Below are 12,231 nucleotides of genomic sequence, written 5' to 3'. Positions count from 1 at the left end.
GATTATTCTTTATCTGTTCTAATCCCTGATTATCAAGGTTGGGAATTGAGATACCCGAATTTGCCATTTTTCTTGTGTTTTTCCGGCTTACTCGGCCCATTTGAGATAAAGATTGCACCAGTTTTGTGCTAGAACACTATCTTAAGGCAACCATCAACCAAAGTTTGCATTTGTACCGTCAATAGTCTACAGATACAATCTAGTTCAGCAGATACATCTATTCAACATCAAACGACTATATGTTAAAGGACTTCGAACCACAGAAAAGAATTTGGAAAACCAGAAATTATTAGGATTAGGGAGAGATGTGGGTAAAAAATGGGAATAGATTGGTGTGGGGAGGCACAGGGAGAGTTAACTATGTCCTAATCACAGTGCAGGAAATGGGTTGGGTAGGATGCAAGTAGAGAGAGAGAGAAAAAGAAGAGACGGAAAGGGGAATAAAGAGAGACCAGAAAAAGAATAGAAACGTAAAAATTGATGTTATTATAGAGGTTAAAAGACCGTCTATTTAGAGAGGAATGTGAATATGTTCAGAGAAGGGGAGGGACATAGAGGAGATGTGAAAATCTTTAAGGATGGGAAAGGGAGAAGAAAAGATCAGAAGTTCAGTAGAGCTAGATAAAAAACAAAAAGATAATTAAGAAAGAAAGAAAAAGAGAAAGAAGACAAGAAAAGAAAGGAAAACTCTCATTCACGTATTCCTAAAATAAAAATTATAAGATGAGAAAAAAAAAAGTTACTGGAAAACAATTATTTTTTCAGAAGAGGCAAAAATTAAAGATTAATAAAAGTTTTAGAAGGGAAAAAAAATTTTTATATATATATATATATATGGTAACAAAAAACAAAAAACAAGCAAAAAAAAGAAAAGAAGAAGAAGAAAAAAAAAAAAAAAGAAAAAAAAAGTCTTTTGATTTTTTTTTTTTTGGGGGGGGAGGAGTGGGAAGAATCCTGTATCTCCCTTTTGTCTGCAACCAGTCTCTTGTTGGAGTCTCTGGTCAGCTTGAGGTCCTGTGGCTTGATTGGTTTCTTAAGTCGGTTGGTTGGAAGAGGCAGAAAAATGCTCTGCTTTACCCAAGATTTTGAGATTCCCCCTCCCAGGTTAGTTTTCTCGGAGGGTGGTCTGCTTTGAGAGTCACAAAAGAGGGGGATGTGGTGATGAGGCTAGGTTCTGGGTAGAGTTGAGGCCTTTCAACAAACAGTAGCTTTTCCCTGGGGCTATTTTGTGATAAAGCTCACAGCGCCCAGCCTGGAGCCATTCTCAGGGTTTCTGTTTTTCAATTGATTGTGGTGGCTGCTAGAGGGAGGGGCAGCCTTTGGCTCTGGTTACCCAGTGAGGCAAGGCACTCCGTTGGCTGGCGCCTGAGCTGGGTGACTTTTCCCTGGATGGAGCTGAGTCTGGCAGGTCACTTCACCGTTAAGTTCTTGTGACGCCGAGTCTTGGATCCTGGGTCGTCTCTGGTCTGCAAACAGCAGGATGAAGATGTTCGCTCCTTGTCGGTTCTTGTTGGTGTTGAGTAGAATCCGCTCGTCCGCTGCGTCTGGCTCCTTCGTCCCCGACTCTCTGTGTCTCAGGTATGACTCCGCGGCGGTGGTCGCCGCCGCGACCCCGCCGCCGAAGCGGCAGCTGATGCGTTTCCTTGGCTTCCCCTCTCTTGTCTAACTCTCTGTCCTGTGATGGCACACTTGGTGTGATTCTCTGGCTTAGGACTGTTCACTGGAATTCTAAAACTACTTTCTATGCGAGAGCTTGTTCAGATTCCAGCTTCTCCTCCACCATCTTCCCGGAACTCCCCTACAGTGACATTTATTTTTGAGATTTTCTTCTTGATGTTTTGTTTGGATAATCTACCTGTTGGTGAGATTGGGTTATGGAAATTTCAGTATCACTGTGCTGTGATTTATCAGTGCTTGTATGCGCCGAAGTGTTGACTTAATGATTAGTTTACATTCCAGTTGAAGTTCTTGATAGTATTTGGGGGCAAAAGGAAGGAGGCGTGGGGTTTGAACTCTAGTCCTGGGTGCTTTCCCTGAGCTCTTCAGCTCAAGGTGAGCACTCTACCACTTGAGCCACAGCACCACTCCCAGTTTTCTGGTGGTTAATTAGAGATAGGAGTCTCAGGGACTTTCCTGCGGGGGCTGGCTTTGAACCATGATCCTTAGATCTCTCCTGAGTAGCTAGGTGTTGGGTCTTTGTCTATCCTGTGGAAGACTGGTCCGAGGAAAGGTAAGTGCATGGCTTGCCCTTTCCCAGCTCCCTTAGCCCTGGAGACAATCCGACGCAGCAGGGAGTCAAGTCAAGCAAGAACTCCTTTATTACCACACAGCAAGCACCTTTTAAAGTGAAAAACCCGGGCAGCATAAAAGGGCAGGAAAAGGAACCAACCAATCACTGTCAACCTATCATGAGCCTAAGCTTTATCCAATCAGATTTTAATTGCCCACTCAACTTCGTCTCAGTGCCATCTTTGCTGCCCATGTGCCCCACAGCTAGGATTACAGGCATGAGCCACCAATGCCCAGTGATAAAACTTTTTTTAAGTCAGTATTTATTTTATATTGCTAATGATCTCTGCTAAGAAGGCCCAAAACTTTTTGTTTTAAAAATATTAAGAACTTCTTTGTTACTTTTAAGTAATTCTATAAAGAGGTTTCAGTTCAACATATTGTTTTATGTGTATAGTGCATCTTGGTTTGAGTCATTCCTTCCATCAATCTTCACCAATACATCCTCTCAAGTATCTTAGTCCATTTTCACATATATGCGTTAAATATTATTACTGTATTTGCCACCATTCCTCTCTCCCATTTGTCCATCTTCCTTCTCTAACTCCCATGTCTCTCAAACAATACATGTTTCTGCTTAGTAGTATCCATTTTGTTAAATTGTTAGTTGTTCAAATAAGTTATACTATTAAAATCTGCCCTGTTGTATACTATACTTTAGTCAGTTTGATCATAGATATTTACATATAGCACCATATGTTAATTGTACAAAGGAATTACACTACTGGAATCTTCTATTGTGTATATCATACTTTTATCAATATATGAAAAAAATGTGCCCTTTATCTCTCTGAGCCTGACTTTACTAAGCATAATTTTTCCCAGTTCATCTATTTTCCTGCAATGACATTGTATTATTCTTCCTGATGAATGAATAATACCATTGTATATATCTATATTTCTTGATCTTTTTTTAAATTGTTATTAGAAAGATGATGTACAGAGAAGTTATAGTTTCATAAGTCAGGTAAAGAGTATGTTTCTTGAGGCTGGGAAGGTGGTTCAGTGGTAGAGCATTTGCCTTGCATACATGAGCAAAAAGAAAAAAACCCAGAAGTGGTGCTGTGGCTCAAGTGGTAGAACGCAAGCCTTGAGCTGAAGAGCTGAGGGACAGTGCCCAGGCCCAGAGTTCAGGCCCCATGACCGGACCCAAAAAAAAAAGAGTATGTTTCTTTTTGGACAATGTTGGCTCTTATTTTTCTCTCCCAATTTTCCCTTCCTATTCCCACCTACAAATTGTATAGTTCATTTTCAACATAGTGTCTAGTGAATACCACTGCTGCCTTTGTTAATAACCCTTTTTTTCCTCCATTTCTGTGTCTACCCTTTCCCTCCCAAGGACAGATACATAAACAAACAAGATAAAAAGATAACAAAGAAAAAAACTTCTTGTTTCCATCTCCTAGAGTTCATTTTCTTGATCCATTTATTGTTCAATTGTAGGGCATCTAGTCTGTTTCTACAACTTGGCTATAGTGAATAGTGCAGTGGTGAACATAGGTATGCAGGTGTCTATTATAGTCTGACTTGGCAATCTTTTAGATAAAAGTCAAGAGTGGTATCACTGGATCATTCTAATTTTTGTTTTTTGAGGAATCTCTATGTTGCCTTCCTTAGTGGTTTTCCTAGTTTACATTCCCACCAATTGCATAATAAGGTTGTTTTTCTTCTTACATCCTCACATTTGTTATTTGTATTCTTGATGATGGACATTCTTACTGGAATGAGATGGAATGTCATTGTTGTTATGATTTGCATTTCCTTTATGTCCAGATGTTGACCATGTCTTTATGTATTTTATTTATTGGCCATTTTTACTTCTGCTTCTGAAGTGTCTGTTTAGTACTTGCCCATTTAGTAATTAGTTTATTGATTCTTTGGGGGTTTCGTTTTTTGAGCTCCTTGTATATTTTAGTTATAGTAGACTCCTATCAGATATATAGCTGACAGAGACCTCCCATTCTGTAAGTTGTCATTTTAACATATTTCTGAAGATTTTTTTATTCATTTTGGAGATTGTAAGTTTTATTTTTTAAAAAGCATTTTTCATCTTTTTCAAACAAATAATAGTTTGGCTTTTTTTTCCTTTTCTTCAACTTTCTATCTTAAACAGAGGATTTTTCTCCAACTGTTTTAGAAGATCAGGCTCGTGAGCATATTCGGCAAAATTTAGAAAGTTTCATAAAGCAGGATTTTCCAGGTGAGTAGCTTTAAAAAAATAATTAGTTTATTCATTGTGCTGCTAATGGGCCTTAAATTCAAAGTCATGTTTTTTCTCAGCTTTTTCACTCAGAGCTGCTGGTATACTGCTACTTAAATCACTAGCCTGCAGTATGGCTTATGGCTGGTTACTTAGAAACATGAGTCTCATGGCTAGCTCAGTGACGATCCCAGATTTCAGTCTGTTGAGTACAATTATAGGTGTGAGCCACTGGTGTCTGGCCCATTATTACATGTGTTAGAAGAACATTAATTTTGACAGTAACAACCTTAAGATGATTATCGGATCAAAACTTTGTTTTGTGATGCTACCAAGAATAAACTTTGATCTATCAAATCGCTGTTTAAGAAAACACGTTAACATGCTAGGACGTTGATCACAACAGATATCACAAGTGAATTTCATTTTGAATGATTGTTAAAATTCCTAATATTTAAGCTATATATTCTTTAGAAATCCACAATCTTAAATTACTAAACATTGAGACCCAAATATTTCTTGAAATATCTTGAATTTTAGAATAAAGTAGAACTGGTAGTGTTTAATGTCATATTTAGCTTGTATTTGAATATAAACTTTGAGAGAAAAATATATAATCTAGAATCAATGGTTACCTAGTGAGAAAACTCAACTATCAGACCAGGTAGTTTATAACTGGGTACTTTTGAGTCATTATTGTGTTATTTCAATATAATTAATACTTTATATCTACAACAGGAACTAAACTGAGTTTGTTTGGCTCCTCTAAAAATGGATTTGGTTTCAAACAGAGTGACCTTGATGTCTGTATGACAATTAATGGACATGAAACTGCTGAGGTACAGTAACCATATAAAACTTTCATTTGCTGTGTTCCTGTGAATTGGCCCACACTGCTTGCTATTTTCCATTTAATCAAGAGCTTGACATACTTGGGTACATTAAAAAGCTTAGAAAGCCGGGCACTGGTGGCTCTACTCAGGAGGCTGAGATCTGAGGATCATGATTCAAAGTCAGCCCAGGCAGGAAAGAGACTCAGATCTCCAGTAAACCACCAGAAAACCAAAAATGGCGCTTTGGCTCAAGTGGTAGAGTGCTCGCCTTGAGCTGAAGAGCTAAGGGACAAAGCCCAGGCCCAGAGTTCAAGCTCCACTACTGACAAAACAAAAAACAAAAAAAGACCTTAAAAGTAAAAAGCTAGGCATGGTAGCTCATGCCTGTAATCCTACCTACTCAGGAGGCTGAGATCTGAGGATCGCAATTCAAAGCCAGCCTGGGCAGGAAATACCATAAGACTCTTATCTTCAATAGACCACTCAGAAAATAGGAAGTGTCGCTGTGACTCAAGGGGTAGAGCACTCACTTTGAGCTAAAGAGCTGAGGGATAGGGCCCAGACCCAGACAAAAAAATAAATAAATAAATATAAAATAAAATAGAAAGTAAACAAAAAAACCTGAATTTGAGACAAACTTCACATCATCAATATAAAATAAAGATATTTTCTGATCCTCTTGCTTCAGATTTTTGTGTATATTAACTTGGGTTGTGGATAACAGGAGCAAACCATGGTTCTTGGCACAGAATGGTTTTGTAAATACTGTTTTATTAGAACAGTCATGTTCTTTCCTTTATGTGTTGTATATGGTTCTTGTCTCTCTATGACCGCAAGCTATAGTAGTTGTAACAGAAGTCAATGACCCACAAAAAGGAACAATTCTGTTCTAATATGTATGAAAGCATTATAAAGCATAAAGTCCGTATACAGGTAACCTTGAGAAGTGCTGAATCCTACCTACCCCTCTTGGTTTCCTCCCACCTTTTTTTTTCTTTCTATTTTTGTGTACTCCTGAGCTACATCCCAGCTCTCTTTTAGTCTTTTCAGCAGTAGTCCAAATGCTGTATATCAAAACGAGTACTCCTGCTATAGATTTCAAGAGCCTTTTATGTTTTAGTTTTGCTGTTGTTGTTGTTGTTTTCCTTCATGGGGCTTGAACTCTGAGTCTGGGCACTATCCCTCAACTTTTCAGCTCAAGTCCAGTGCTCTACCACGTGAGCCACAGCACCACTTCTGGTTTTCTAGTGGTTAATTGGAGATAAGTGTTTCACGGACTTTCCTGCCTGGGCTGGCTTTGAACCACGTTCCTCAGCTCTCTGCCTTCTAAGTAGCTAGGATTACAGGCATGAACTACCAGTGCCTGGCCTATGCTTTAGTTTTGAGTCTCCATTTCTGATTTGGAAAATATCCAAAAGTGATCTACTCAGAATTTGGTGAATAATGTGAATCCTACCATTGTTTTCTATGGTAGGTAAAACCTTGCTTACATACTTTTATGAATTTTTTTCATGTGGTTATAGATTGTTTTTTTAGGGAATTCCTAAGAAAGAATTAAAGTGTGTTCTGTGATAGTGTATAACCATCAAAAGGGTTTTTAACAAAGGAAGAGGTAACAATGCTCAATAGGAAATGTACTCATTACTCATGTAACTGTAACCCCTCTCTATAGTATTTTTACAATGAAAATATATATAGAAAAAAGGGTTTTTATTCTACATATGATTTATTTAAGACATTATTTATAGTTGCTATATGGTTTTATTTGTTCATTATAATTCCAGCTAGGCCTATGGTGAAATACTATATTCAGCAAGAAAGACATCAACTGTTAATGAATAAAATGGGGCACCGAGCCTCCCCTCCCACCATTCCATATATCTTCTGCACATATATAGCAAAAGAACGATGATCTTCATCCACAGTTCACAGACCATTCTGGAAATTCTTCATTTGTGGGCTGTTTGTTGTTATACTTCCAAAAATGATGAGTTTATAGAATATTTGGCAGTTTTCATAACCTTCAGATATTTCCTATGAAAACTGCCTCTGATATTCTTCTGAAAGAGAAAAAAAATAATATATATATGTGTGGAAATTATATATTTACAGAATTTTTCCAATTTTCAGTATTTTCAATGTCATATGCACGTATATTGTATATATAGAGTACATGATTTTAAATTTTAAAATATTAATTTAAAATTTTATTTCAGAACTTTAAATTTTATTATTTGTGAGTGTAATGTAAATTTAGAACAATTTAGGAACCCATATTCTAACTTTGATTCAGTAGTTTGTGCCATCTTTATTGTAGGGGTTGGACTGTGTGAGAACTATTGAAGAATTGGCAAGAGTCCTCAGAAAACATTCAGGTATATATATTTTTTGATTTTTGTTTCTTTGTTTGAGGATGTTGTGTATCCTAGGCTTATCTTGAACTTGTAATCCTCCTACCTCAGTCTTCCAAGTAGTTGTTATTGGTATATGCTGCCGTGCTCAGCTATTTTTTTTTGCATATTTTTGTAGTTAATTGTGGCTTACTTGTAGAATATTTGCAATATTAGTGTCATTAAATAACTTTGTATGGGGCTGGAGGTGTGGCTAGAACAACTGCCTAGCATGTGTAAGACCTCAAAAGTTTAATCTAGTATTGAAAATAAAAATAAAATAAAATCAACTTGGTGTGGTTGAAGAATTAGTGAAAATTTGTGTGTGTGTTATTGTCTAGGTGTTTTATTTCCAGATAGTCCATATACCAGACAAGCAAGAAATTTGGAGAATAATTTTACATTACTGGCATTATATAATTTAAAGCCTACCTGTTGATAAGGCATTGTATTAATCAAAAGTCTGTGTGTTGATAAATATATTCCCTTTGTCTGACAATGTATTTAACATACATTGTTCCCCAGGGCATATAATTATGACCAAATCACTTAATTTTGTTTGATCTCTTTTCTACTGAAATTCAAGAAAATTGAACTGGGTTATTTCTAAAGTATTTACAACTATAAAATTATATATTCTATAAGTTGTATACAAAACTGAAATACCATTTTTTTACTGTCAAAAGGCAGCTTTGGATTTTGTTAACAGTGAAATCTTTTAAATGTGATTTAATTTAATGTGGTGAGCATGAAGTTGAATACAAAATGGTCTGTGTATTCTTGTTTTTGATCTCAGTATCTGTCTCCTAACTCATTCTAACATACACAGAATTTCTTTCAGTGCAAAAATTTACTTGGCCGGGGTGCTGGTGGCTCATGCCTGAAATCGGAGTCAGTTAAAAGCCCAGTAGAAGCAGAAAAAGTTTGTGTGACTCCATCTCCAATTAGCCAGCAAAATGCTGGACAGAAGGAGCCGTTCATGTGATGACTGCCAGGCACAAGAAAACTGAGTTCAGGCCCCACAACTTGGAAAAAAAAAAAAAAGGAGGGAGAGAAAAGAAAAAGAAATGACTGATAATGGTGAAATGCAGGTTAAATAGTATAAAAATTAATAACAGAAGGTTGTGTTTAAACTTAATATCATTAAAGACATTTAACTGAGTGCTAATTATGTGCTCAGTTGTCTGTTAGATGACAAACACAAAATCTCTGCCTTTCTTCTGACAACTTAGAGAATTAAGATTTAAGAGATGTAAAATTATCCCATAAACTATATACCAATGTAATATAGTGAGTATATATAGTGAGTATATTTAGTGAGAATGTAGTGTATATATGTGTGTGTGTATATATATAGTGTAGTATATGCTATGTGTATATAGCATATATAGTGTATATGTATATAATGAGTGAGTATATATACATATATGTATGTATGTATATATATATATATATATATATATATAGTAAATACCTTAAAAATTTTTGAGAGTGGGAGAAATTGTTGCTTGGGTAATTCATGAGCTAGGTGTGTTACACGCTCAGACAATGATGACAACTCTTTGAAGAGGGTAGGAAGAGGAGTCTTTTCAAAATTACATAGATGTGAGCATGAGAATTACTGGAGTGCATTTTTGAGGATAGCAAAGATGATTTGTTACATTTGGAGAGGAGTTTAAAGTAAAAACTTGTAGGAATTAGGTAAAAGCTCTATATATTTGGGACCCATATTTTTTCCCCATGAAACATCCAGTATAGGTAAGATACTACCTTTTTTTCTTAATATAATTTGCTCTTACTTGGGTGTCGTACAGAGGGATTGCCATTTCAGAAGTCAGGTAATGAGTACATTTTTGTTTTGGACAAGGCTACCCCCCTTTCTTCACTTTCCCACTCCTGTCGCAGCCCACCAGTTACACAGGTCGTTTTCCAGCACAGTATACACTGAATAGCAAAATTCCAGCACCTGCCTTTTTTTGGGGGGTGGGGGAGTGGGGAGTCTGTCAGGGGGCTTAAAATCTGGTGGGCCTGGGTACTGTCCCTCAGCTCTTCAGCTTACAGCAAGCACTGCATCACTTGTGCCATAGCACCTCTTCCAGCTTTTTCTGTTTATGTGGTGCTGAGGAATCGAACCCAGGGCCTCATGCATTGCGAGGTAAGCAATCTACCACTGAGTCACCTTCCCAGCCCAAGATACTACCTTTTTTTTTTTTTTTTTTTTTTTTTTTGTCGGCCGTGGGGCTTGAACTCTGGGCCTGGGCGTTGTCCCTCAGCTCTTCAGCTCAAGGCGAGCGCTCTACCACTTGAGCTACAGCGCCACTTCCGGTTTTCTGGTGGTTTTATTGGAGATAGGAGTCTCACGGTCTCTCCTGCCCGGGCTGGCTTTGAACCGCGATCCTCAGATCTCAGCCTCCTGAGTAGCTAGGATTACAGGCGTGAGCCACCAGCGCCCGGCTGATACTACCTTTTTTAAGGCAACTTTGTAATCTCTCTTAAGGAAGGTGTAATCTGGGTGACAGGATAGAAAATCTCTCCAAAAGTTATTCCAGAAAGGGGGGTGGGGGATGAACTAACTTGGTACCTAGAACTGTGAAGAAAGGGTTTCAGGTGATGTCTTAGCACTTAGGAAATATGAATGTTTGCAGTGAACACTTCTGTGGGAGGGGCTTACATGGTATCATCTTCCAACAAGCAATCAAATTGGAGTTTGTTGTTGTTGTTGTTTTACCAGTTCTGGGCTTGAATTGAGGGTTTCAGGCTCATTCAGTTTTCTTGTGCCTGGCAGTCATCACATGAACGGTTCCTTCTGTCCAGCATTTTGCTGGCTAATTGAAAATGGAGTCACACAAACTTTTCTGCTTCTACTAGGCTTTTAACTGACTCGGATTTCAGGCATGAGCCACCAGCACCCCAGCCAAGTAAATTTTTGCACTGAAAAAAATTCTGTGTATGTTAGAATGAGTTAGGAGACAGATACTGAGATCAAAAACAAGAATGCAATAAAAATCATTTGAGAAAAGTTGAAAAATTGAAGGAAGAGGGTAGAAATTCAAGACATAAAGGAAATCTTTGAAATTACAAAATGAAACCAGGATGATGTGCTGAAAATAAATTATAGAGAACAGATTGTATATACTAATTATGGTCAATAGTTTCAAATTTCTAATTGAAAGAGAAAGAGAAACATCTCATTTTAAGGCAGTACAGCAAAACAGTTGATGGAAGTTCTAAAATCTTATTCTCGGGCTTTAAATTTTGACTCCCCACTTTCTACCTGTGTGATCGCAGAGCATCACTTGTTAACATCTTCCAAGTGGAAATAACAGCACTATCATTTGAGATTTTAAAAAGACCATATATTCAAGTGTTGGTCCTATCATATCCTAAATATGTGCTAAATATGAGCTTCTTTGCTCCTATTCCCAACCCTTTTAAGCTAAATTTACTGTATGTCTTACACAGATCATATTCTTGAAACATTTCTATTTTATTTATTTATTTATCTTTGTTGGTCATGGGGCTTAAACTTGGGGCTTGAATGCTGTCCCTCAGCTCTTCAGTTCAAGGTGAGCACTCTACTGTTTGAGCCACAGCGCTACTTCCGGTTTTCTGAGTTGTTTATTGGAGATAAGAGTCACAGACTTTGTGCCCAGGCTGGCTTTGAACCACCATCCTCAGATCTCAGCCTCCTGAGTAGCTAGGATTACAGGCGTTAGCCACTGACGGACGCCCAGTGAAACATTTCTATTATTTACACTCTTTTCCCAGATTACATATGTGATCAAAATGTATCTGACTTCCTGACATCACTACTCTCTCAGAAGAAACACAAACTGACTGCTCAGATGAACTTGTTTTCTTTACCACTTCCTTTTTGCTTCAACTACCATCACCCCCTGCCCTACCTTCTGAGTCCTTTCTGTAGTTTGTTTACAGTTTATATCCGTAAATCATCAGAATCAGTGAAATGATACTTAGCTGAGCTAATCAGTTCAATAGAAGTTTGGAGTCAGTCTTGACTCACTTGAATTCTGGTTTCCCAATTTACCAACTGTGTATTCCTAAGTGAATTTCTGTAAGCCTCTGTTTCCTCTTTAATAAGGTAAGAATGATAGATCTTAGGACAAATGTGTGTAGAGTACCTTAAAATAACCCTGTCATACAGTAGGTGCTCAGAAAATAGTAGCTCTTAACTGTTAATAGCGCTCCTGTACTTGTATCCCCTCCTCCCATCCAGTATAGGTCTCTACAGCATGTCTTGCTTCATATCTGGCATTCCTGTCACATGAAAGTTCAGTCCCAGACGTTTTTTTAAGTGATCCATTTCTGTGTCTCCAGTCTGTCCACTGCCAGGATATTGCTTAAGTAGATGTGGCCATTGATTCTTCCTGACTTACGCTTTGATATTCGTGTTCTAGGATAGTTCTCAGAGGATATGTAGGTTCTCTATTTGAGTCTTTCTCCACCTTTTACCCCTCTTATTGCATTCTTTCAATTCTATACTACAGCCTACACAATT

General features: G+C 37.6%; 1 protein-coding gene across 8 annotated transcripts in view; it reads left to right on the top strand.

The window, feature by feature from the left end:
- Tut7 (terminal uridylyl transferase 7) overlaps nucleotides 1–12,231 on the top strand; it is a 79,563-nt gene that overhangs the window by 40,250 nt on the left and 27,082 nt on the right. For all 8 annotated transcript variants that reach the window (XR_011374287.1, XM_070033686.1, XM_070033684.1 and 5 more), the window contains exons 15-17: nucleotides 4,403–4,489; nucleotides 5,228–5,328; nucleotides 7,640–7,697. Coding sequence is in view for 7 of the 8 variants with exons in the window: in XM_070033686.1 (XP_069889787.1) it covers nucleotides 4,403–4,489; nucleotides 5,228–5,328; nucleotides 7,640–7,697 (246 nt within the window). In the remaining variant the exon portion in view is untranslated. The remainder of the gene's footprint in view (nucleotides 1–4,402; nucleotides 4,490–5,227; nucleotides 5,329–7,639; nucleotides 7,698–12,231) is intronic.

The sequence above is a fragment of the Dipodomys merriami genome, unplaced genomic scaffold (genome assembly GCF_024711535.1).
Source record: "Dipodomys merriami isolate MVZ:Mamm:240054 unplaced genomic scaffold, mDipMer1.0.p SCAF_22, whole genome shotgun sequence".
In the NCBI taxonomy this organism is placed as follows: domain Eukaryota; kingdom Metazoa; phylum Chordata; class Mammalia; order Rodentia; family Heteromyidae; genus Dipodomys; species Dipodomys merriami.
The sequence above is the reverse complement of the archived record's forward strand: the minus strand, read 5'-3'. Positions and strand labels throughout refer to the sequence as shown.